This window comes from Zonotrichia albicollis, chromosome W (assembly GCF_047830755.1).
Source record: "Zonotrichia albicollis isolate bZonAlb1 chromosome W, bZonAlb1.hap1, whole genome shotgun sequence".
Taxonomy (NCBI): Eukaryota; Metazoa; Chordata; class Aves; order Passeriformes; family Passerellidae; genus Zonotrichia; species Zonotrichia albicollis.
In genome coordinates, this window is record NC_133859.1 from 3,813,302 (window position 1) to 3,839,967 (window position 26,666).

Here is a 26,666-nt window from a genome sequence, read left to right on the forward strand (position 1 = left end):
ACACAATTGGTCTCCCTAAGAGCAAATAATAATATGTGAACAAGGTTGAGGTGTTGCTGGCATGCTCACTATGAGCACAAGTCTTACAAAAAATTTGGTTAAATAAAAAACTCCTTAACATCAATGTAGCATTAAGAAGCAGGCATTCTTTATTTGGCTGGATACATGGGGGGATAGCTCCTCCCAAATTCATGCATGCTGAGTACAGAACAGTTTCTGTTTATATACTGTATTTTGCATACATATTCATTGATTGTCCTGGACTAAACATACACATGATAATAATTTCCCTGAAATCATTAACATATTTGCCCTCCCCTTTACATATGCATTCTTCTGTTCTGTGGATCTCTCTGGAGGTCCCTGGTGGTAATAGACCCCAATGTTCCAGGTGACTGGCTGAGGTGGCAGGACACTGAGGCTGGTGAACTTCCAGTTCTCCTTCTTACACAATGGGCCTTGTGCAGTTTCCGTTGGCCAGTAGTTTTGGAGAACAAGCAGTGTATTAGCTCACCAGGTATAGTCCATTTATCATCTGGTAACATTCCCCCCCTTTGAGGCTTGTGAAGCTTGTCTTATTTTGCAAGCCTTCATAAGCCTCACTTTGCCTTTTAACTAACATCATATAAGTTCCTCATGTTGCATTAGCAATCATGTTTTTATGTAGTTTAAAGCAAGCATCATAATTACAATTATTACTATGATCACAATTATACTTTGCAAAAGAGAGGCCAACAACCATTTAGAGAAAATCCAAATCCTTCAAATATTTTGTTTAATGAGTTACTTTCTAATCCTGCCCTTAATTCTCTGCTGGATGGATCAACTGATTTTATCCTCTGTATTTGATCATACAAGTCAGCAGTCACATTTGGAATGTGGACACAAGTATTGTTGCTTAAATTCAAGTATCCACATACTCCATGTAACAGCATTGTCTAAGGCAAATATGTTTTGTACGGTGATTTTAGTTATGGCTTACAATTGTTCTTTTATTTCCGTGAACCCCAACTTAGTTGCATTTGCTAAAGTTTCCATTTTCAGAGTCAAACTGCTTATGGTTAGTCTATTCCAGAAGGTAGATATCTGTGGAGTGAAGATGGATTCTAGAACCCATCCCATTATGGTTCCTGTACAAGGGTATTTCCAATTTTCATCACGTTTAACTTTTCCCTGTAGTCAGGTTCCCAGTGGTGACTCCTTCCACAAGGGACAACATTAATACCCCCAGTGTCCATTGCACTCTTGATTCTCCCAGGGGCAAATGTGTGGGCTGGATTCCATTACTTCTACCCATACTGTGGGTCCTAATGATTTTGCCATGTCTTGTGGACAGTCTATACCTTTCCAAGTCTTGTTTGTTAGGTGACACCAGGTGTCATTAAGAAAGGTAGAATAATTTCTACAAACATGTCCTCACCTTAGATCTTGAGCCACAGTTATGAGTCACTGTATGTCAGGATTATTACTAGTAAAAGTGTATACTTGAGTGCAATTCTACTTTTTTTTTATCTTTGGATTCTTTTGCCTTGACCTTAATAAATCAGAACATTTTATACCTTCCTGTAAGGGGTGTTCTGGGAGGCCTGAATTCTCTTCCCAGTCTAGACACCACTGAACTGGATGAAGATCTTTCCTTCGTCCCATTTTGAGGGATGTTCCATATTTCTGGTATTTGACATCCCCAAGGGGTGTTAGTGCAGTCTGTCAGCCAATAAATATTCCCTGAGGTTATTTCCAGATCTGGTTTTGAGATATTACAATTCTCAACAGTATCATTCTTATGTGTCCATTATAAGGAATATTCTCATTCCATCCCTGACCAATTGGCATGGGTGATATTTCCTTTCCATGTGTTCCCAAATTTTTGTCAAATTGCTGACTAAAGCTCCCCATGGAACTGGATTTTCTGCAGAGGTTGGTGTTGGCAAACAAGCTGTTGTAGAGGTTACATTCTGTAATCTGCCAAAATCTTGCACTCACATTTCCCTTCCCCAGAGATTAACAACATAGTTTCTATTATTCTTATAATTATGCAATTATTTATCATCTTCATTTTGATCCAACAAATAATATTCCCTTAGAAAATCATATCTTATACCTAAAACAATAGGGTTTATATACAAAAAACCCTTGCACAATGTTAATTAATCTTGTTTCTGCTGGGTTTAATGTGTGGTTGCTGGTTTTACCCTCGTGTGATAGACCCAGGGTTCGATTCTTTCTACCTTAAGTGCTGTGTAGGTTACCAGGAGAACTTGAAAGGGTCCTTTCCTATTTTCTTTCAAGGGTTCAGAGTTCCAGGTCTTTACATATACAAAGTCCTCAGGTTGGTATGGGTGAACGGGTGCATTCAAAGCAACTGGTCCCGATATGGTTATAAACCAACGGAGTCCAGCAAGTGTTTTTCCTAAAGAAATTAAGTATAGATTTAAATCTGTTTGTCCCTTTGAATGTATTTCTCCGGGAATGGATGGTGTTTGATACGGCAATCCGTACAGCAATTCATAGGGACTTAGTTAGGTTTTTGACCTTGGCTGAATTCTGACTCACAAAAGAGCCAGAGGGAAGGTGTGTGGCAATTTTAAGGAAGCTTCTTGACACATTTTGCTAATTTGTCGTTTCAAAGTCTGATTCATCCTTTCCCACTTGATTGTGGTTGCCAAGGTGTGTGTAAGACCCATTTTATATCTAGAGTTTTGCTTAGCTGTTGCACCACATCTGCTATGAAATGTGGGCCTCTATCCGTGGACATCCCAAGTGGCACCCCAAATCTTTATATGATTTCTTTAAGCATGATTTTTACCACTTCCTTAGCTTTATTGGTGTGACAGGGAAAGGCTTCTTACCATCCGGAAAATGTATCTACCAATACTAAAAGATACTTACACCCGCTTTGCCTGGGTAATTCAGAGAAATCTATTTGCCAATAATCTCCAGGTAAATTTCCCTGTTTACATTTCCAGGAGGTGGCCTCTTCCTATATATGGGATTGTTTTTTAAACAAATTGGACATTTCACTAGGATTGATTTGGCTATTACAGTCTTTCCTGTGCTGAGTACAGAGCTTTGGAGACTAGTATCATGGACACAATTCCCCAAATAGGTTTTGTTGTGTTATTTTTCCATTATCTTTCTCATTACAGAAGTTGGAACTATAATGTGTTGGCTGTCTGTTAGCCACCATCCCTCCTGATTCTTAGTGGCTTTTAATGTGTTTGCTAAGCACTGGTCCTCACTTTCATAATTAAGCCTAAATTCAGATATGTCAATTTGTGATGCTAATACTAGGATGACTTTTTCAGCTACTCCTCGAGCTGCTTTGTCTGCCTATCAGTTTCCCACTATAACATTAGTTTGTTCAGGTTGATGTGCTTTACAACTCACCACTGCCACCTCCTTTGGTTTTTTAATTTCTTCCAAAAGTTGTAAAATTTCTTTTTTGTGTTTAATAGCTGATTGTTGACCTGATAGCAGTCCTCTTTCCTTCCATATAGCTCCATGGCCATGAATTACACCAAATGCATACCTAGAATCAGTCCAAATATTCACCCTTTTGCCTGCTGCCCAATGCAATGCTTGTTTTAGTGCTATTATTTCTGCCTTTTGTGATGACATGTTAATTGGTAAAGATCAAGCTTCCAATACTTCAGTAATGGTCACCACTGCATATCCTGCCATCTGTTTTCCATTCTTAACAAAACTGCTCCCATCTGTGAATCATTCTAAATCAGGATTCTTTATTGGCTCATCTCTCAGATCAGTTCTGCTGAAATATACCTGTTTGACAGTTTGGAGACAATAATGTGCTGAGGCTCCCTCATCCACTGCCTTTGGATCGAGGAACACAGCTGGATTTGTGGCTGCTGTCGTCTTCAATTCCACATCATCCTGTTCCAAAAGCACAACTTAGTATTTAAGCATCCTGCTGGGAGATAGTCAATGCTCCTCCTTTTGCTCTAATACAGATATTACCATGTGAGGGATGTTATAAATGATCAATCAAAAGCCAAATTATCAAAAAAATGCAAAAAGATTTATTTATCTTTTCCTGCGACCAAAATAGTGTCCTCAAAACCACCACAGCCAAAGAGACAGCATTAAGCCCGGGATTGATGGATTATTGAAGTTGGAGGGAGACGATCCACCTTGCATTGGTCAGCATCGACTCCCATTTATTAATCAATCAGGCACCTTTTATAACAGTGTTAATCAAGTTCATGCATATTGCAAAATCTGAGCTCACAATAGGTCAGAGATAACATACCAACCCCTCCTTATGTTTCCAATACCAAGATTTGGGTTCTCAAAATTATTCTTGCTTTCCCAAAACAGCCAAAGATAGAACATCCACTTGTTATGAGAAAGCTGCCTGAGAACTCTGATGTGCAAGGCTCTCAAGGCCTTCACGCTTGTCACTTTTACCTGTAATTAAAAATAACCTGAGAACCTCTGCTGTTCACAGAAACAGGCTGTGAGAACCTGCTCCTCATAGCTGCCTTCTAGGCCATCCCTGAAAAAATCTCCAACAATGGATGTTATCCACAGGGCGATGATCGTTCTTAGGCAGTTTCCCATGACTCAGGGTAATGGTGATCATCACACTGGGTGCGTCTATTCTTGGGCTAAATGCCGAATGTTATCTGGCCTTCTCCAGGAATTTCGGAGTTTGAATAGACATCTGCCTCTCAGGCTACTTGTGGTCAGAGACTCGTTTGGATTTCACAATCTTTATAAAATATATTCTTTTATAGCATGAATTATTTCTCACATATATTAAAAGGGACAAAAACAGTTATGTGCTGTCCAGTCATGAGCTTCCTTGCCTCTTGGATCAGTAAAAAGTTTGCAGCAACTGCTCACAAGCATCCTGGAAATCCTTTGCTCACATTGTCCAGCTGTTTGGAGAAATAGCTCACAGGTTTCCTCCAGGTTCTCAACTTTTCCTTTAGGACTCCCAGGGCTAAATGCTGCCTCTCATGTACAAACAGTTCAAAGGGCTTGGTTTAGTCAGGAAGCTGGTGCTGTCATTAATGCCTTCTTCAGTTCTCAGAAGGCAGTTTGGCACTCAGGAGTCTACACCAATTGTCCTTCCTTTGGTTTTTTTAGGGCTTCATAGAGGGGCTTCACTAAAAGTCCATAGTTTAATATCCACAACCAGCACCACCTGACCATTCCCAGAAAGCCTCGTAATTCTCAGATATTCTGCGGTTCTGGAGTTTGGCAGATTGCTTCCTTTCTGTCAAGGTCAAGAATTCTCTGCCCTTGAGTGATCTCAAAGCCCAAATAGTTCACAGTTGTTTTTCCTATTTGAGCTTTTCTTTTAGTTACTCTGTAACCATTCTGTCCCAGAAAGTTCAGTACACTCATGATCATTTGTAGGCATTGTTTTTCGGTCTCTGTTGCCAGCACAATGACATCCACATACTGTAAAACTGCTCATCCAGTGTTATTTTTCCTCCATTGTTCTAATTCTTTTACTAGTTGATTTCCAAATGATCCCCTAAAGCCTTCTCTCCATTTCCAGTCTACTCTCCCATGACCTACATATGCATCTAGCCATGTTCCCCAGAAATTCATCATTCACCCCACCCACTCTTTGCCGCAGAGCAACCATCAGCTGTAAATCATCCTCGTCCTCTCTTCCATACTTTAGGCACTTCTGCCCTATGCTGCATGCAGAACAACACCTCTTTGAAACCCTTTGCCTTTCTTTTCCTTTTCAAGTGCTAAAATTAATGGATCTTGTGGGGTCCTCCAGCATTCCTATTGCCACTCCTGATGATTTCTTACAGTGAAAAACAAGTCAACATAAGCAACTTTATCCTAGTTGTTTTCCCTTCTACAAAGCAGCATTAATTGCAATATGGTGTTACCCTGTAAGGTTCCATCCTTAGGCCACTTCTCTTGATCTTAGAGAGTGTAAAGCAACCACAACTGATTACAAACTTCTGTAAGTTTTTCATGTGAGGAGATCACCCCCAATTTGTTTCCAATGTTTAAAGATGCATCCCAGTGGTGACACCTGTGACACCCCTTTCGAAATTTTGTTTCCCATTATAACCAATCACTGCTTAGGAGCTCCCTAGAAGGGACTCTAACCTTTCCCTTTTTGAAGGGACTCTAAACCTTCCCTTTTCCCACCTTAGGTACCTTTAAATCCAACCCTGCAAAGCATTTGCTGCACCTTACAGGCAGGTTAACAGTTAACACCTTTAAAGTAAAGAATGCCTTTGTCTTACAAGGGGTGTTGCTCCGATTTCCTTCAGACCAGGGATCAAAGGTTCTCCCTGAGAATCCCTCAGTGCTGGCTGGAGGTCCTGTGATCCCTCAGATCCGTTGAAATTCAGAAGTATGTTCCACCTGGGTTGCCAAAACTGTTACCAAAAATTTGGTAAAAAATAAAAAACTCCTTAACATCAAGGTAGCATTAAGAAGCAGACATTCTTTATTTGGCTGTATGCATGGGGGGATAGCTCCTTCCAAATTCATGCATGCTGAGTACAGAACAGTTTCTGTTTATATACTGTATTTTGCATACATATTCATTGATTGTCCTGGACTAAACATACACATGATAATAATTTCCCTGAAATCATTAACATATTTGCCCTCCCCTTTACATATGCATTCTTCTGTTCTGTGGATCTCTCTGGAGGTCCCTGGTGGTAATAGACCCCAATGTTCCAGGTGACCTGGCTGAGGTGGCAGGACACTGAGGCTGGTGAACTTCCAGTTCTCCTTCTTACACAATGGGCCTTGTGCAGTTTCCGTTGGCCAGTAGTTTTGGAGAACAAGCAGTGTATTAGCTCACCAGGTATAGTCCATTTATCATCTGGTAACACAGGCAGAGTTCACACCATCATCTGCACCACTTCTGCACAGACAGATATTGTAGCCTGCTCTGAGGATAACCTAAAATCAGATTTTGTCATAACGTATTTCACATTAAGTGATTAAACCACCAAGACAAGAATCTCATACTAGGACACATGCAGATGAAAGCAGCTCTGACTACAATCTGGCTTTTTTCCAAGGACAATGGAAAGCAAGCATAAAACCAATCACGATGCAAAAGAAAGATTTCGATTGAGGGCAAAGACACGATTACACTTTTTGTCTGTTGCAGAAAAATTGAAGTTCTGTATTATTATGAATGAAGACATTTCTCAAGAAAAAGATGTAGTGATTTTTTAAAATTTTATTAAATAGCACCACAAAGGGCTCTTCTCTTAGATTCCCTGATGTTTTGTTTACTCATGTTCAGTTTTTTGCGTGAAAGAACTGTTGTGAAGTGAGTAGCATTGAATTAATGTATTTTCCTTATTACAACAGCTCTGAAGCCTGTTTTTCAACACATAAAATCTTATAAGCAATTAAAGGTGCAGAATTGTCATCAGCCTTTGTTATACTTCTGGTGAAGTAAAGGTCTATAAAATAATAGAATTTTAAAATAGCTAGTCTTACCAGACTTTTGTGCTGCACCCACCAGCTCATATTCCTCATATTACTAAATTTAGGAGTGAGACCTCAAAAGTGTTGTATTGTGGAGGTCTGTGTAGGAGCTCATGCAGGAAAGATTGAATCTTTGATTTTCAATTGAATAGTAGGAGCACCAAGCCTCTGCATTTCCCCAGCTTCCTTCTCAGATTTATTTATTGCTAGTGTCATGTACTCATTGCTAGAGGGAAAAAAATAATTGCTATGGAAAAAAATGAGCAATTTGATACAACAAACAATGCTAGTGATCAGATTTACCAGAATGAAGTGTGGAGTGTCCCAACTGTTTTTTCTTCCTGGGAGGAGTGTGTTCTCAGTGCATGTCCAGTGTTCATCCCTGTGAAACTGATCTGAACTACCCAAACACACAGCCTGCTTCCTCTGAATTGCACCCATTTAAATGTCTTCACTGATAAGGGAGGACTTGCAAGGAAGTTGTCTTGCTTTAATAAAATCAGATGTCTGCCAAGGAAGGCGGGAACCTTCCTAGAACGGAAACATGATCCCTCTCCCTCCAAATTATTATAACTTTGAAATGACAGGTCTTCCAGGCAAAAATATGGGAAAAGGAATAGACATTCTTTACCAGAAAATATACATGTATATAAGAACAGAAGAAACAACAACAACAAAAAAAAACCAATAACAAAAGTTTTCCCACACGTTAAGCACCACTTTCCCCTTTGGTGTAGTTATGACCACAACCGGCAGGGGGTGCTGGTGGCTATGGTGAGACAACAGCTGCAGTGACTACCTTGCAGCCGGCAGAGGGTGCTAGCAGTCTCTGGTGAGGCAGGGAAGGTGTGATGATTCCCCCGTGGCTTCAGGAGGCATTCCAATGTGAGCTCGGCAACCTCCATCATGTGGTGATGGAGGTTCGGGTGAAGGGGAAGAGAGGAAATTGCTCCTTTTCTAAACTCACAGGCAGTAATCAGTTTAGGTACCACCCCTGGCAGCAGGCAAGAGTGGTGAAGGCAGGCAGATCCAATCCTAGTACCAAGTTACAATGTAGTAGTACCCCTGGCCAGATACACACGCTCTACCACCCACATGGACACTCTCCTTGATCCCTGAACCAGAAGGGAAGAGACAACCTAGCCCTGCCCCCATCCCCCCTGCAGGGTCCTGGTTGAGCTTACATATCTCGCGATATCTCCCAAACCGCAAAGGGGGGGGGGGACGGACAACGAGGGGGAACTGTGACAATTTCCAGTACAACTGATTCTGGGATATGCCTTATAAACCCTCCCCAAAACATAAGTGAAACAGAGAAAGCAAAATATATGGCTTTGCTCTAAACTATGTGTGGTACTGAGCTTTACTGTATGGTTAATGGGCAGCATTTAATTATTTCAGGCTCGTCATTCCCAATAAAGGCTATTCGTCATTAGATCAGAATCCAGATGAAAAGCCACTGGTAGCCCTGGATACAGACAGGTATGCAAAGGGTTAATAAGATTTTATGTATATATATTACAGTGCAAGCAAGTTTTCACGCTATAGTGCAGCACTGAAGTGAATTTCTGCTGAAACTGCTCCTGTGGGACACTTGCACTCTTCCTTGCTGTGCCCTTCAGCACATGCTGTAACAAGTGTGTGTGTAAACAAGTCGGAAGAGACGTGAGTCAAGAATACTTTGATGGAAAGGTCTCTGGGTTACAGATGAAAGTTGGTCTCCAGACTCCCTTGATGTAATTCCTCTGTGGATGAAGTACAGCTTCATGACACAAGAAAGATAGGGCTAACCAGGGAATACAGGTCTCTTTAACTGTTGTTTCCTTCTTTGATGCATCTTGTCATTCCCTGCAGTGATGATGACTTTGACATGTCCAGATATTCCTCCTCAGGATACTCATTAGCTGAGGTGAGTTACATTCTTTCCTGACATCTTTGCCATGAATGCTAATAGTTGAACAGCCAGAAACAACGTAGAATGTCCTTGTGCTGCCAGAAACAGCTCCACAAGGAATTTACCAGTGGTGTAGACTCTATGAGCCTGGAAGGGGCCATGGCAGAAACTGTGTCATATTTCTGTCTTTCCTGGCGATCCAGTTGGCTCCATCCCTACACTTCCATGGCACAGACACAGATCTGCCCATTGGCTGTTATCACAGATACCTTTGGATGCACTCAAGCTTTTCCCAGTTCTGCTCAGTCGTGCACTGTTGGTCCATGTGGTGCAAATGCATCAACTTTTCTGTTACAGCAGATCAGAAACTGTATGCATGTGAAGGACACGAATAAAGGATCTGAGGGTGTGCTGTGATTTCCAGTTCTTGTGGGAGTCAGGGTCACCCAGTGCATGTTTATTTGGAGCACCAGAAATTCTAGGGAGGACTTGCAGATATGAACTTCTGCACTTTCAAATAGAAAAGGCAGGGAAGCTCTGGCTTATTAATCCCTTTGCATTGTTTCTGAATATATTCCCAAGGTCTCTTGTGAATTAGTCGTTCAGGCTCCAGGTACTGCTTCTGCAGGATCTGATTTTACATCCAAGGTGTGGAACAGCCATTATGCACACAAGCCACTGGGAACTCCTCCCCTTTGTATCCCTTCCTTGGCAAAATACCTCTGAAATGCAGAGAAATGTCCAAGAGCAGGGACCAGATCAGCTGATCTGGACCATCTCTGGGCCCTGATGAAGTGTTGTTCACCCAGATCTGGCTAGACAGCACTTGAATTTGAGATTACAAAAAGTCAAGAAGCTTTACCACCTTTCAACTGCTACAATGCCCCAGACTGAAAGGAGGGACTGCCCAGCTGCCAGTCAGTTTATTATTATTACATTACTTTAAATGGGGATTAATCTTTATGGAAAGATTATTCCAGATTAAAATACTGTATCAGTTTTCTATTCTAGATATTCCTATTCTGGAAGAAGTTTAAAAAATAGAAGTCAGGTGTCTTGGTTTGAAAGACAGATTTCTGCTAAGGAAGGCAGGACCCTCCCTTGTAATGGAAAATATAACACCCTTCCTTCCGAATTATTATAATTTTGGAACTAAGGGGCTCTCAGACAAAGATATGGGAATAGGAAAAACAGTTCTTTACTAGTATGTATAACAAGGCAAACAAACAACAATAACTATGACATTAACAACAAACAGAACCAGAAACCCAGTAACAGCCTTCCCAGACGCAGGCTCTTTCCCCTGTGGTGTAGTGATGGTCACAGCTGGCAGGGGCGTTAGTGGCTCTTGGTGGGCAGGGCAGGTGCGATGCTTCCCCCGCGGCTGCAGGGGGTGCTGTGGCGTGAGTTCGGGGAGCATGCGATAATGGCAGACTTGACCGAGATGAGAAGGCATGGAAGAAAGGCTTGCTTTACAAACACCCCAGGGGCATCTGATCGCAGTGCCCCAGCAGGACTCTCGGAAGCAGCAAGCTGGAATGGCAGGAATGAGCAAAAATCCCGGGGTGGTGGACGCGATGTATCAGAAGCTCCGCAGCTGTAGGTGGAACTGCGGGACGTCTCGGCAGGCAGGGAGTGCGGGGCTATAGTATAGCAAAAGCTCGGAGCAGTGATGAAGAAGAAATGGCGGGGGCGGTGCAGCGGCAGACCCGGTTCTGAGCAGGGCAGGAAAAAGTCCCAGTACAACGGCTACTCTTACGAACAGAGCTCCACTCACGGTAGAAGACAGGCAGTAGGAGACTGAATGCCGCAGTGGTGATGAATTCTCTCTACATCGACCACAGCCTCTCTCCCCTCCGAATGCTGAGAGCACAAGAGAGTTAGGGGCTGCACCCAACGCCGTTTACCCAGTCTAAATCTTCCAGTATCTCTGCTGTTCACGAGAAACCCCATGTAAAGAGAGAGTAGCCAGCTGCACCCCTCCCCTGAGCTGTGACATCATCTTTTGTCCCTCTTAAGTAGCCAGTTGTTATTGTCTCCTAGCAACATGTATGAGGAAAAAAAACCCAAAAAAAACAATAGGAGAACTAAAACCCCAACAACAGCCCTCACCTGTGGTCAAAAACTGGGACTCTTTCATTGATGGGACAGCTGCTAATGATAGGGAAATATATTTCAGAATAAAGGACTTCTTTCCTCTTCCAGCCATCAGAAGGAAGAAATCTCAAGTGTTTGTCTGTTTGTCTGCTTGTCTGTTTGTCTGCAGCAGATCAACCAAGACTTGAACATCCAGCTCCTAAAGGATGGGTACCGGTTAGATGAGATCCCAGATGATGAGGACCTCGACCTAATTCCCCCTAAATCTGTGAACCCTACCTGCATGTGTTGCCAAGCCACCTCTTCCACCGCCTGTCACATCCAGTAGTGAGGCCAGCAGTGCTTTCAGTGCTTTCCACTATAAAACTTAAGTCATCACTTCCTCCTATGGTAGGACATGCACTTCTTTGTGTTCATAGAGCCAGAAGAAACTCAAAAATTTATGATTGGTTAATAAGTTATTTTAAACTATGATAAAACAAAAGACAAGTTGATCAAAGTGCCAGGCACTGCGTGGCAGAATGTACTGGTCTGGAGAGCAAATACAGAGTGGTCCAGAGAAACCTCCTTGGTTTGTTTAGGCACTGGAGATGTTTTGTAAGGTGTTTATTCCAGAATGGGAAGGGTGAGATGGAGCTGCAGTTACTGCTGCCCACTGAAACCAGTCCATCTACAAGATCAGGGGTGAGTCTGAGGTGTCAGAGGGTTTTACCTGTTGGAGAAGATCAGTTCTTAATTGATTCACTAAACCTGATACATTTGCATAACTATACTTATTTGCATAACTATACTTATACTGTAACTGGGACATGGAAATAGGAACAGAGGAGGGCATCCTTTCTTATGGCAAGGCTAGTCAGGACTAGCATGATGCAATTCATTTACTTGTGAAAGGGACAAATAGATGACATTTCACTGTGAGTCAGTAATAGTTAGAGCTGTTGTGTCACATATCCAATGCACTCTGTCCTTAGCTCCACATTAAATTATCACCAAACACATTGGATTCAATCTGCAGTCCATCCATGCTCTTCAGTTAGGGATTCAGTCTTTGCCCAAGAATACCATACTCCTGAGTTCAGACCAGCCATGTATAATGACTTCAGCCAATACTTCATTTCTGCGAGACCCATGTGCTTTCAGAAATCCTAAAGTGTGTTCAGCTAAGAAAAAAGACAGAACTAGAACTGTTCAGCCTGAAGGTCAGTGCCAGAAAAACTAGTTGAAGAAAGCACATTTTCACACAGCTTGGCTGTTGATATTGTCTTGACACGGCATCTCTTGGTGCCCATGGGAGAGATTTATTAATGCTGAAAGGTGTCTTTGGTGGTGTCAGACTACTGCTGGCACATACTACGTTTGCTCTAACCTCAGACAAGTCACATTCCCTCTTGATATCCATTCCTTTCTGCAGCACAGGAGAGAAAGCTGCCTCCTCAAGATCCTACCACCACCCTGCATCCATCTGCATGGATGTTGCCAAGTGTGTGGTGGACACAATTGATAGTATAGTTCTGCAAGTAAGATGCAAAAAGCATTCTGTAGAAGTTTTGCATGTATTTTCAAAGTACTACAAAGAAAAGCAGCACAATTCTGCTTTCCCTCTCTTTACCATTTTCTGATGTTGCTTACATGCATCAGAAGGCTGCAGAGTGGAGGTTAGTAAAGAGATTAAAGAACTTTGGGAGCAGATGTTTGGGAAGGATGTGTTTCTCACACATTTGGCAGCTGACTCTTGCACAACTGACTTCTCAGTCTGCATGATGCCAGAAAGAATGTGTAAAAAGATTTGGTGGCGCAACAGCACCATCCACTGCTAATGAAGTTAAGGAACTTAGGAGTCCAACAAGGATTTAAAATACAGATGCCAACCCCTGTGAGAAACATGCACCTGGTCAGTCTGGCATTAATCTTGTGTAGGTAATCCCAAATCATAACCTCTTCCTTTATGCTGAGTTGCTGACTCTTCTGCTACAGGGCTTGTCCAGCTCTGTCACAGATGTGGGTTTGTATGATGAGATGTGGTTCAAGGTTTGGAAGGATCCCTTACGTAGGAAATCCTTGAAAGGAAGTGACAAGGATGCCATGTTCTAAAGGTGAAAAGCACCTTAAAATGAGCACTTTTCCATGCCTTCCCCTTAGGCTCAACCTAGCCAAGTTTGCCCTGTGGCACTGCCCATTTATGCAGATAGTTCTTTTGAAACGTGAGAAGTAGAAATAGGGTTATGTGAAGAGTCAGCTCTGAAGGGTGGTAGAGGTCAAAGCCAGGGTATGTTTACATTGGCACATATAGCCTGTGCTTGCTGAGCCAAGCAGGAGCCAGGTGATAAAGCCTACTTCATTCTAGGTAATGGCCATTCCCTGTGTGAGCTTTAAGGGAGAATAGTAAAGGAAGAGCCCAGGCAAAAGTGCCAGTTTATACCCTCAGATCATTAAATGGATGCTAAAAGTAAGAGCATGAAACTGCCATGGGAATATGCCAAAGGAGCCATTCAATACTCTCTTCCCTCCCATCACCATTCACTATCTCAGTTGCACTCTGAGCGTTATAGAGCAACATAGGCAACAGGACAAGTTGCATCTTTCCCTGATGCCTGTGGACAGCAGCTCTTCCCATTGCTTTCCAGACACAGTTGCCAGCAGAAACTGGTGGTGACTGAGCCTTTCTGTAAAAAGCTGCTCCAGTAAAAGATGGATTTGCTCCTGGAAGGAACCCATCTCACCAGTTGTGCCTGGACTGTGGAGTCACTCCAAGTAACAAATGGTGATACAGGTGGTAGGATTGCATCAGGGAGTGGAAGATGCAAAAGAAGTCTCATTAAAATGTGACTGTCTCAAATGTGTCACTGGAAACCAGCAGAGTACACACCAGGAAAAGAAAAGGCCATGCTGAGATAAGTGCTATTATCTGCCGAGATGTTTGCCCTCCCAGAGCAGCATTCTGTAGTTGCCCATCCAGCTGCCCTGGATGAACTCACTAAGAAGAACTGTTGTCTACCTGGGCTGCATTCTCCCTTCTGCACTGGTCCAAAAAGAGCTGTGACTCCACCTTCTCCATCTGTTACTCACCTTCCTCAAGTTCACATGATATAGGAGATGTGAAGCTTTTTGAGACATGTAATATAGACCCACTGAGATAGCTGTAAAAATTGAACAAGCTCTCTTCACAACATCCCTTCTGGTTTTTATCACCTTCATCTCCATCCCCAGCTCACTGATTTCTGGGCTTATTTTTTTTCACGGAAAAGCTGGGATAGCAGCTGTGTTTGGCTTGTAGCTGCCTCTGTCCTGAGACAAATATAAGGCAACCATCAAATCAGCAGGACATCCAGCATCTGTGATGGTGGTTGAGACAGAGAGCAGACTGGGGTTTCTCTTCACCCACCTGAAGGCAGTGGGGCTGAGGGTTAGCTAGGCTAAAGTAAAACCTTGGTGTGAGCCAGCTGCTTTCATCCTCCCAGGCTCAGCGCTCTGGGAGATCTGGGACCCAATCACCAGGTCCCAGGCCTATAAGCCCATGTGAAACGGACTGGAAACCCACAGCAGAGGCACAGTTGGAAAGCCAGTCAGCTGTGTCCCCACCATGCTGGGGCAGAGTGCACTGGTAGGGCTGTAGTTGTGCAGAGAAAAAGATGAAGGATAAAGTCTGCAGGGAAGAAAATTCAGAAATAAATTATTCTCCCCCTTTTTGCACGTTTTTAACCATTTTTACTCCTTCCACAAGGGTTATTGAATCTTCAGTTTAATAAAGAAGGAAATGAGCCAACATTAAATAGCTTTCTAAAGGGTTCTGAAAGCAGACACCACTTGCATGCAGTTGGTCTGTGCCTAAGATGTGACTTACAGACCTCATTGTACATCCTGTAGTTGTGTCACCATGTGTTGTGGGAACTGGGATGGGAGAGTTAGTGCTGACCATCATGTCAAACAGCCCCACCTTTCCAAACTGAAGAAGAATCAGACCATGAAGGGGAGGAAAGCAGTCGTGACCATAGAAAGACAGCTAATTGTCACAGGTAAACTTTGGTATCCATGTCCAGTGGCTAGTTCTAGAGTCACAAGCTTTGTTATATTGCAGACGTCCTCTTTCCACTCCTCTTTTCTCAAAGCAGCAATCATCTTCCCCCTCCCTCATGCACTAGTGATGAGCATCAGGGGCAGTTGCACCCAAAGTGACTCAGCCCAGTTCTGCACTCCTTTCTCCCACCCAATCCCAAGGCAGCCCAGACAGTTGTTAGCCATCAGAAGTCTAAATTTTTAGTAACTCTGCTTGGGTTTCTTTCCTCATATACCATAGCTTCCTCCCCACGCACTCTAGCAGGGCAGTACAGGAGGCTCCAACCATGTCCCAAGTAGTTTCTATTCCCCCTGGCAGCACCTTACAGACATGAACCTTACTGTGTATGTACTCTGTCATTGATGGTGAGATCTGGTGCTGCTGATCTTGCATAGGTAGCAAATTATTAGGATCCATTGGGAGAAACCAGAAAAAAGTAGCTACTTTCCCTTTTCTTTTCCTTTTTGAGAGAAAGTGGGATTTTTTGATATTATGATTATTGTCCACCTTCCAGTGGTCAAGTTCTGGGCTGCATTAATAATGGGTTAATTGACTGTCTAGACAGGTATGGAGCTTCACACCAATCTTAATGGCAAACACCATATCTCTATCCAGAGCTTAGATACAGGCTGGGTTTCTCCCATGCTGGCAAAGTGCTTTCAGCAGGCTCCAGATAGCCATTTCTGGCAGACAGCACTCCTCAGAGTTCAGATAAAATCTGCACTTGCATTTCATGCCCTTAGCTTGGATAAAAATCAACCCAAATACTTCCCAGGTCTCCTTTCCCCATGTAGTGTCTAGTGCCTCAGGAGAGGCAATGGTGGAAGGCATTTGGGGGTCACCAAAAGCAAGATCCTTTTTGGATGTATTTAATGGAAATATCTTTCAGGAGGAGACCTCGCAACCTTTGTGTAAATCTCAGAGCAGGAAAATAATTTCCAGCTGTCCTTGCATGTAGTGAAACATAGTTCAAACATCCAAATGCAAAGTATAGTTAAATATTGGGTTTGACCTGAATAACCCTTTATTAGGAAGATAAATTTGTTGTAGCTTGACCTTAGTTCATGTAAGGAACCTGTTAATCATTTGACATGCAGAGTGCATTAATGTTGCATTAACTAGGCTATTGGTTTTATTATCTAGGTTTGGGAGATTTTTCACTCTTGAAACATCAATCTGCATCTTGTATAGGGCAGGGGGAATGTTTCGTTCTTTTCTCCTGTTCAGATCATGTAGCACACTGCTGTACTTCTGTTCCCATCCATGTAGAATACTGCATTAAACAAATCAATCGTGTTGTGGTTTGTTTTGGGTTTTCTTTTTTCCACCATCCATTTTATGCATTAATTTATTTCAAACAGTGGGGGATTTCAAAAACATGAACTATGTATATATTTTTTTAACATTTCCATTGCAGTATTTATCATTGTTACTGGTTGTGTATAGCGTAACAGAATTAATATTAAAAAGCATACATATGAAAACCAGCCTGCCAGACTGTCATTGGAGTGAACAGTGATGAGTGGGTACAAACCACACCATCTCGTCTCAGACCCAAGCAATCATGGATACTGAAATCAGGGGAAATGATTTGCAGAAAAAAAAACCCTAAATCCACAACTTTGTAAAAGTTGTAAAGCTGGTATGTTTATTACAGCGCTGGACACATGTGGGGATCGCACCCCTCTAAAGGACATGCGCACCCCTGAGAATTCCTGAACCTTTTTTATCCCCCCTTAGTTGTACATATGCATAGAGTTTCACAATAGATGCATGCATATTAATTTTACTGGTTTCACGTTACAACTTGCAATTAGTCCTTATCAGTCCTTGTACAGAGAGAACTCTGTGGTCATCTTGTCCCTCTCTTGGTCTCTTGCAGCCTCAGCTTTAGGCTTTTGTCTTTGATTCAAAGTTCAAGGGGCCCTTCTTATCTCTTCAGCTTGGAAATTGCATTCTTTTTTCCTCGGCTGAGGCCGTTTTTGTGAGCACAGCGAAGCTAGCAGAATAAGCAGGTTCACTTATGCTAGCAAGCTACAGACTTAATAATTCAAAATGGTACATTTCACTGAAATCCGAAATGGATTTCTACCCTGGAAAATTTCCACTCTGTTTCATTCCCCCCCTTTCCTACAAATAAGGTGAGGGGATTTCTAGCCTTGCTCCCCATTGGGACAATAGGTCTCTACCCGATAAGGTGGTGGGTGTCCTTACCACGAAAGGTCTTACTGTGGCTACCTGACCCTCAGATCCTTGCATGTGAAAGTTTGCAGGCAATCCCGACATGGTAAGAGATGAGAATCTGACTCCATGTTTCAGAAGGCTGATTTATTATTTTATTATATACATATATTAAGAGAAAATGATATATTAAAACTATACTAAAAGTATAGAAGAAAGGATTTCATCAGAAGGCTAGCAAGGAATACCAAGCAATGGAATGATAATAAAATCCTGTGACTGACCAGACAGTCCAAGACAGCTGGACTGTGATTGGCCATTAATTAGAAACAACCACATGAGAACAATCAAAGATGCACCTGTTGCATTCCACAGCAGCAGATAATTATTGTTTACATTTTGTTTCTGAGGCCTCTCAGCTTCTCAGGAGAAAAAATCCCAGCAAAGGGATTTTTCAGAAAATATAGCTACACTTGGATAAGGATTGTTCGTTTGCTTCACATAGAGGTGGCAGCTCCTCCAATCCCAGAAATTACTCCATTGGCTAGCACTAGTTCCCAGCCCTGTGGCCACTCGGAGTGGGAAATGATGGTCATGTCCGCTCTGGTGTCTGCTACACCTGGAAGATAAACTTTGTCCCCTTTGTTAAACAAACTGCACTCTATAATAGGTCTGTCCGAGCCCACAGTCTCAGCCTGTGAGGCTGTAGGGTTTTCTGGAGAAATGTCAGTCCAGGTGGGCAAGAGGAAAGCTTGAGCACTGGGTATACCCTTAGACAATTACAGGGGTGGGTGTACACATGAGACAGTCACAGTAATTTCCTCCCTTGGTCCCACAGTTTGGACTTCTGGTAGTACTTGCAAAAGGTCTGGTCCAGTACTAGAGTCCCCTATGATTAAAATGTCCCTTGGTCCATGAGAGGATCCAAATTTACCTGTTGGAATTTTGTAGATCTTCATATCCTCAATCTGGATGGAAAGGGCACTTACCAGCATGCGTTGTGTCCCTGCCTGAATGTATTGGTAGACTTCGGAGAGTTGGATCTCTTCCTTGTCATCACAGAGAGTGTCTCAGTCCTTGGGCTTTCTGGGATGGTGGGGAAAGGGGTACAGAACAGCTTGGCATTTGGTGTCATCGCACAAGGCTGCCCTGCTCTCCGTGGGAAGTTTCCCTGCTGCTGCTGTTGAGAGGTCTGATGCTGGATCTGCTAGTGATACTGAAACTGCGGACAGTGTTTAAAATGTTCTTTACGGTCTAAGCATGCTGCAGAGGGACAACCAGTGGAAGGGTTTCTCTGCACAAAGTCCTTATCACATTCCACCTTGAGGTGACCAAGTTCATTACACTTATAGCATTGCATATTTTGTTTGTTGTGTGCTACAAAGACTTCAGTTACTCCTTTGCTGGCTGCCATGGCTACTATATGTTCAGTGGTTGTGAGGCGGGAACAGATTTCCACCATTTGATAAATGGTGGGTTCAGGGTCTGGAGGGAGTGCCCTTATGATTTTTTTGCAATCTTCATTTGCATTGGATACTGCTAGTTTATTGAGCTGCTCTTCTTTAGCCCTTGGGCAATCGACTTGCTTATCAATAGTATCTTTTAATCTGTCAATGAATTTAATATATGTTTCATCAGTGCTTTGACGAATGTCAGCTAAAATTAATTGTGGGGTAGTACCATCAGGTGTTTGGAATAAAGCATTCTGGGCAGCATTTTTAATATCCTCTAAAACAGCTTTGGATAAATTTCAGGCTTGCGCTTGGGGATTTTCATATTTTCCTTCTCCACTCAGATGCTCTACAGTGAGATAAGCTTGGCTAACCTCCAATTGGCAATTTTGTACTAATGTTTTTAATTGCTTTTTCCAAATTGATTCCCACTGAAGTAGCTCTGTAGGTGATAGGAGGAGGGACATAACATGCCGAAGATCATAGGGGACAAGCACATGAGTTGAGAAAGTTACTTGTATGAGATTTTTGAAATATGGGGAAGAGTGGCCAAAATCTTTTGAAATTCTGCAGATTTCTCTGAGCTCATTATAAGGAATAGTTTTTCATTTTGGGGGGAACCCCCTTTTGTATCTAACTGGGACGGCAAGGACATTTATTTTTCCAGCGAACTCCCAGTTCTTACCCAAAGTTGCTTCTCTTTTGATTTGAACCCAGGGATCCTCAAATTCGCTGTCTGACTGTTATCTGAGGTAGAGACAGATGTTCTAGAATCAGTACTAGAGCACCAGCCAGGGTACACTTCATGCTTGGAGCCTTTGGTGTGTAAATAGGAGGGCTTTTTCTGATTAGCTTCTCTCCCAGTAGGGTGTGGAGGTGGACCCAGGGGAGCAACTGTGGGACCCAGCGGAGGTGGGGGGAAAGCCGACGGGTGAGGAGAAGGACTCGGAGTGGGGGTCCCGCAGAGGATGGGGAGAAAGGAAATCCCCACTGCCGAGACAGCCAGTAGAAAGGGGCGGAGGCTGCTACCACTGGGGGGACACCTGGAGCTGGGGTAGGGGGGACACCCAGAGCCAAGGGAGTGGGGAGATGCAGAGATGCGGGAAGGAGACCCAGGACCAAGGGGGGAAGGGAATCTCCGCTGCCAAAACAGCAGGGGAAGCGGGAACAGCAGCTGCACTCTCCCTGGACACTATGAACTCAGTTGCATAGCACTTCAACAAATGGTGGAGAATGTGGGCAGCCAGTTAGGACAGCACGACTGGCACCCCTTAAGTCACCTGCTGAACTACACCTTGCGGGATCCCCATCTTAAAAGGAACATGGGGTAAAAAGCTTACAGAGAGGGGAATTCTCAGTAAGGGCACCAGCTTACCGGGACCGGGCGATGGAACTGACATCTACCATCACTCAGCGAGACGTTTATGAACAGTTTAAGTTTTTTCATTTTTCATGGGAGTCAGTCTTTAAGAACTACAAGCAGCTAGTCTGCCTGCAAAAAGGACCATTCCACAGCCTCTTGTCAACTTTCCCAACATGTCTGCTGCAGCTTATGGATGGTAAAAGCCCTGGAAGGTACTTATAGATGGTTATAGACAATGGCATACAGCATGTCAATGCCATAGATCAGTGGCCCCCCTCCTGTGAACTCCCAAGTTTTTCAGTTTCTGTGACACTTCCCATACCTTTCATTACTCTTTTGTTCCTAAGAGTGCGGCAAGGAGTGAAAACTGCCAGGACAGCATGGAGTTGCTACCATCTCTCCGTCACACTGTGTCTCTCTCTGCCACCCTATCCCCCTTTCCCTGAAGGGAGAGCAAGGGACGGAATACGTCCAGAATTGACACAGGAACACTACTGTAATACGTAACAATATATTTGTTCATTAATAGCTAGATAATTTAGATTATAAAACAATAGCTAAATAGCTCTTGTTTAAGCAGGATACCCATGTGGCCGTATGGGAAACCTTTTAAGGAATTGCTTGGGTTACAAACCCCCCCTCTGGTAACCAGATACAGCTACATCTGGTAACAATTACTAATCTTGCTTGGTCCGCAAAAATTCCATCCCATAGATATAGGAGACTTTCTGAAACACATATGGTAACAATTATTAACCTTGCAAAAGTGCTGAGCTTGTAAAAAATTAGACTTATAGATATGCCTTATAAGGAAAGCGGCCAAAGAGGAAGACTTGGGGCCTTCATCCCACAACCACCAGAAGGCAGAAAAAGACCCCTAGCAACCGGAGGAGCACGCACAGAAGACGGAACACGTCATCCAGGAATCCAGAGAAAAAGGACAATAAAAAGTGAACGTTAAAGGGGGGAGGTGCGCGCCTAAGAGGAGCAGGGTCTCCTGGCTGCCCAGCGCTGAATCTTGGTTATTCTTGCTTGCATAATAATAAAGATAATTGTATGGTTTTTAAATTTGGTCGATTCGTTTATCACACTACTGTCCTCTCGCCATTCTGTGCCCTCCTTCATCCCCTGTCTTTCCATATCCCCTGTTCCCTACCCGGAATGGTGATGGCCGCGCTGTCCTCTTTCTAAAAAAGGCGCTTACCACGCTGTTTAAGAGTCCTCTTTTTCCTGCCTAAGTCCTTCTTTTCTGGGCCTGAACCTCCCCTTCTCCCCTGCCTACCTCGTCCCTCTTCCTGCCCCACCTCTCCAGCTGGCCCCACCGCAGGGGCTGCTCGCCCCATGAAGAAGTCAGCCGGCCTCACAACTGCCCCCCCCAGTGCTGGCCCAACTCCAAGCCCTATGCCCAGGGCCCTTGCCACTTCCCTCACTTCGCAGCCATCATCATTCAAGATGACAATACCCATAACACCAGTACTAAAGCTGAGACCCAACACTAAGGACTGTGCCTCTTGTGAACAGGATATCAAAGAACTGCACCCCTTTTGGTGAGAAGACCAAAAGCCAGAGGAGATTGAACTGAAATAAACAGGGCCAGGAGACTTCTTCTCCTTTTTAATGCCTTTATTAAAAGTGATCAGCACAGGATTGGGCAGCTCAGCAGGGCGGCAGTCCCTGTCGCATCTCCCAGGGCGACTCAGAGGAGGAGGATATGCGCAGCTCTGTCCGCTAGGGGCAGAGCCGGGGATCCAGTCCTCGTGGGAGCCTTTAGGGCGTGATGTCCCCATCAGATCTTACTTCTCTCAGCGTCTCAGCTGCCTGGTCCCGGCGTTGGGACGACTCTCTGCTCAGGGCAAGAGGGACTCCGCATCTCTGCAGGCTCAGCAATCGGCTCCTCATGTCCAGACACCACTTTAGTTTCTCAATTCTTATTTGGCTCGTTGTTTTTGGGGTTTTCTCGTTGCATTTTGGAGTCGAGGTCCCAAAGCCTGCTGGTCTTGGAGTCACTTTGCATAACCCCCCCCACCCTCTCAGGTGTCTTCCCTATGTTGGAAGAGAGCACTGCCTCGGGGAAGGGCCATCCACCCCACCCAGCCAGGCCTTTTACTAATACAAAAGAGGAGATAAGCTACAATGACCTGTGATTACAATAACAAAGCACTAAGAACCCTGGCAGAGACAGATCTGGCTGTGTCTCTGTAACTCTTTCTCACAAAAAAAATATTAACCGAATTTTTGTTCATAACAGAACTGTTAACTCATTAAGTAAAAATGTATTCATTTAATCAAATACCATAATTTCTGTTACTTTAGACTTTGTAATTAAGTCACAAATACTTTTCTATTCCTTGTTAATTTAGCTTGATAAAATTCATTTTGGTTTTGTAAACTTTTAAGTCATATTCCCGAGAATCCCCTTATAATATGTTATTCAGCATGCATTGTTCAGTTTTAAAACAAGGCAGTTGTTGAATGCCCTTGTTCCTAAGAGGCAGGAATTTGATCTTACCCTTCTTGTGTTGCTAATAACTCCTCCCTTAACCCGAACCCTAACTCCAGCCCTGTGATACCCTGTAAAAACCCCACAACCCTGCCTTTGCCTTGTCTTTTGTCTCTATCCTGCCCCTCCTCCCCCGGGGGTAATAAATGTATTTTTGAGCTTTATGAAATGAAGACCCATGATTTGTGGAAGGAAACAAACTCCTCAACTTTTGTGAAAGTTGTAAAGCTGGTTTGTTTATTACAGTGCTGGATGCATGTGGGAATGGTTCCTCTTAAAATGACTTGCCTCTGGGAACTCCAGATCCTTTTTTATCTCCCTCCAATTACATATGCGTGCAATTTCACAATAGGTTTATATATATTCATTCTACTGATTTCGTGTGACATTTGCCGCTAATTCTTCTTTATCAGAAAGAATTCCTGGGTCATTTTGACCCTGCTTTCCCACAGCAGCCTCTCCATCTCTTTCAGAGTTCAAAAGGGGCCCCCTTCTTATCTCTGTCCTTCTGCTGAAGCAGTTTCTTTGAGCATAGGCTTTCTGCAAGAATGGGCAGCCAGACTAAACAGCTGTGTTTGCAAGCCACAGACTTAATTCAAAGATGTACATTTCACCTAAATCAAAATGGAATTCTACCCTGGAAAATTTCCACTCTGTCTCATTTCCCTCCTTTCCTAAAAGGAATAAGTAAATTATTTTACTTAATGCAAATTCCTATGACAATAAGTGTGCCTTGGTGCTTTACCATGTAAGTTGGATAAGGAGGTTAACACAGCTACTCGCTGTAGTATTCTCCAATTCCAAATTAGCCATATAAAGGATAACCCTAAACTTAGTCCAACTAATATTAACAAAACTACAATGCGATGACACAACTTATTAAAGATTCCATTTGCAGTTGGTGACCACCCAAAGATCACATCCCACCAGTGACGATCTGCATTTTGTTTTATTCTTTGCAGAATTCTGGTTATTTCTTTTGTATCATGCCAACAGTTATTAGGGTTTTCTCTCCGCTTTCTTGGATTTTCTTCAAGATCTCCAGTAGGTCTTGGTGTTTAAGTAATTTTGTTTTACTAATGTGAAGTTTATTGCAATAGCAGTAGGCGATAGTCTGTGTTACATTGTGTAATTGGTTTTAATCAGCTGGTGGGGTGTCACTGGGGCCAAGTACGAAAAATCACACTCCATAATCTTAACAAAATTACGAATACAAAAATTAGAATGATTTCTACTAGACAAAATAACACTGTTGTTATCAATTGTTACAATAGCACAAGCAGTTCTCAAGCATAAACAACCTTTACCAGTATATACAAGCACAGTCTTCTGATCAGTGACTGGATGAATCTTGAAGTAGCAAATACTTTGTTCGGTGTCAAGACACACATCTTGAGCATTAATAGTATTGCTTTCACAAATGAATCCTACTTGTTCCCTAGTAACACAAGATTCTAAGTTTCCACCTGGAGGTTTGTGTGTGAGAAAAACTGAGAAAAGACACTGTGATGCTTGGGTGGAAACAAGATAGTATAAAGAGAAGGAGATTATGAGAACTAACCAGAGCAAAGAGGTTCCTGAACTAGCCCCTTTGAGAGGGGCTCACTGGGAGAAAGCCGCCAGTAAGGGCAGCTCAGAAAATAAGAAATTTTATAATACTTTATTGCAGTTAATGCTGTTTTAAAACTGGAAGATAAATGGGATGAGGTTTCATATGCTGATATATTTTTTGCTTTAAGAAATCACCCGGAATGGCAAAGAGACTGTGGGCTCAGAGCTCTCTCTGACCCACTGATGTTAGCTTTTGAAAAGGAATATAAAGCAAAGAGATAGCAAATCAAACATGTTGTTCAGCATGCAGTGTAAGATAGCAATGTAAGAAATCATGTAGTAAACTCCATGGACTTAGGTAAGGCCCCTTGGAGAATCTGAACAATAGGAATGCTGAGGCAGCAATTAAGTTCCTGTGTCCCTGACCCCCCCCCCCCCCCCGCCCCCACCCCATAGGGCCACTATACTTAACCCTTACTATTGGTCAAATCTGGATCCCCCAAACCCTATAAAAGAGGCATACTTTAGCCCATTCAACGGAAGAAGAGCTGTCGCTGGGACCCTTCGCAGACTTTCCCAATAAAGCCATCTCTGCGGAACCGTCAGTGCCTCTCCTTCTCTCTCTCTCACTGTCTGCTGCAGCCTCAAGCCAAGGGCAGATCTACCTAGCAAGCAAAGAGCTGAAATCCTAAGAGAGCTGATACCACTATAGAGCTGATCACTACTGAGCTTGCTAAGGAGGTTGGCCCACGGCATTGGCCTGAGCCAGCTTTAGGGCATCCCGTCCCCCTGGGGACCGGGCCTCCGGGCTATTTTGCACTGCATGGTAATAAGGCCAGACCAGAGGCTTCATTATAGTGGTGTCCCTGACTCGACGAAACGAACCCCCCCTTTGGACCCAAACCCTCCCCGATTGGAGGCGAACCCCTTCCCCCCCCCCCCCCCCCCCCATTGGAGGGAAACTTCGTCGATAGAGCAACGAACCCCCTGGGGAGACTGACCCCCCGGGGCATTCTGTAAATGCCGTCCTGGACGCTGGTCCTCCTGTGAAGAGACTTTTTCGTTTTAGAAGAAACTCCCTCTGGGAGGTGTCAGTTCGAAACTCAAACTTCACTCTGAACGACAAAAAGTTCCGAGGAGAACTGACGTCAGCAGACCCCTTCCAGCAGATTCTGGGCCCCAAGAACTGTAAGTATAAATTAGCTAATATTGCGCGCATAACTTCTGGGCTCTAAACCTTTTTTTTTTTTTTTCTTTTTTTCTTTTTTTTTTCTGCTGGAAGGACTAATTTAACATGGGCTCAATTTTGAGCACCTTAAAACTAACTAAAATCGAGAGAGAAATTTACTTAACTATTATATAAATCTTATCTGCTTACAACTTTTCTTTTTCCACTGGCAAGCTCTCTAAAAATAACCTTAAAAAAATTGTGAGATGGATTCTTTCGCAATTCCCTGAAACTGATAAGGAAACGATCACTGAAAATTCGTTTTGGGATAGAATTTGCAACACTGATGCCGAATTTTGCCCCAAAAGGCGAGAATAACTGCCTAAGAGACTCAGTTTAAGTCAGCATAGACAGGAGGTATTTTATTACGACGCGTCGGAGAAATCACAAAAGGGATTTCTAAGTATCTCATGACAGAAGCAGGCTTTTTATACAGTTTTGGGTGCAGGGTTACATCATATCACATACATAATCATGTCTTTGCATGCATATTCATAAGAGGCGTGCTGTAGGCGGAGCGTGGGCGGAGACATCTCTTGTGAGGATTATCGTGGTGGTCGTTCCGGTGCCTTCATCGCGGGCAGGGGTCTCCTGATGAGTCTTCCTCTTTAAACCTTTGAACTCCTATCCTAATATGGTCAATTCCCCGTGTACTTGGCTTGGTCCCCATGGCTTGGCAAGGCTCTTAGGGTCAGTTTGACATTGTTGGCTCTGAACATGCTTAGCTTGTCAATTCCTCTATCCCTATCTCTCTTTCCTGTTTGCCCTGCTTACCAAACTTGCTTTCAACTGGGTTTTTAGTAGTCCATTGTACCTCTTCACTTTTCCTGCAGCTGGTGCATGGTAGGGAATATGGTACACCCACTCAATGCCATGTTCCCTAGCCCAG

The 26,666-nt window shown here is 43.3% G+C and overlaps 1 protein-coding gene and 1 long non-coding RNA gene across 6 annotated transcripts in view; one reads left to right on the plus strand and one right to left on the minus strand.

The window, feature by feature from the left end:
* Positions 1-26,666, plus strand: part of LOC141726916 (protein FAM219A-like) — a 398,243-nt gene that overhangs the window by 293,266 nt on the left and 78,311 nt on the right. For 2 of the 5 annotated variants that reach the window (XM_074532008.1, XM_074532007.1), the window contains 3 exons: positions 8,857-8,937; positions 9,310-9,364; positions 11,616-20,192. The exons of 1 other annotated variant lie outside the window; for it this stretch is intronic. In XM_074532008.1, the coding sequence (XP_074388109.1) occupies positions 8,857-8,937; positions 9,310-9,364; positions 11,616-11,774 (295 nt within the window). In that variant the 3' untranslated portion in view covers positions 11,775-20,192. Of the gene's footprint in view, positions 1-8,856; positions 8,938-9,309; positions 9,365-11,615; positions 20,193-26,666 lie in introns of those variants that run through there. 2 more of the 5 variants (XM_074532005.1, XM_074532004.1) reach the window with 2 other exon arrangements.
* On the minus strand, positions 7,043-11,340 carry LOC141726917 (uncharacterized). The gene is made up of 2 exons (XR_012577860.1): positions 11,127-11,340; positions 7,043-10,071 (listed from the first exon to the last, which is right to left on the minus strand). It is a non-coding gene; the product is annotated as an uncharacterized LOC141726917 (long non-coding RNA).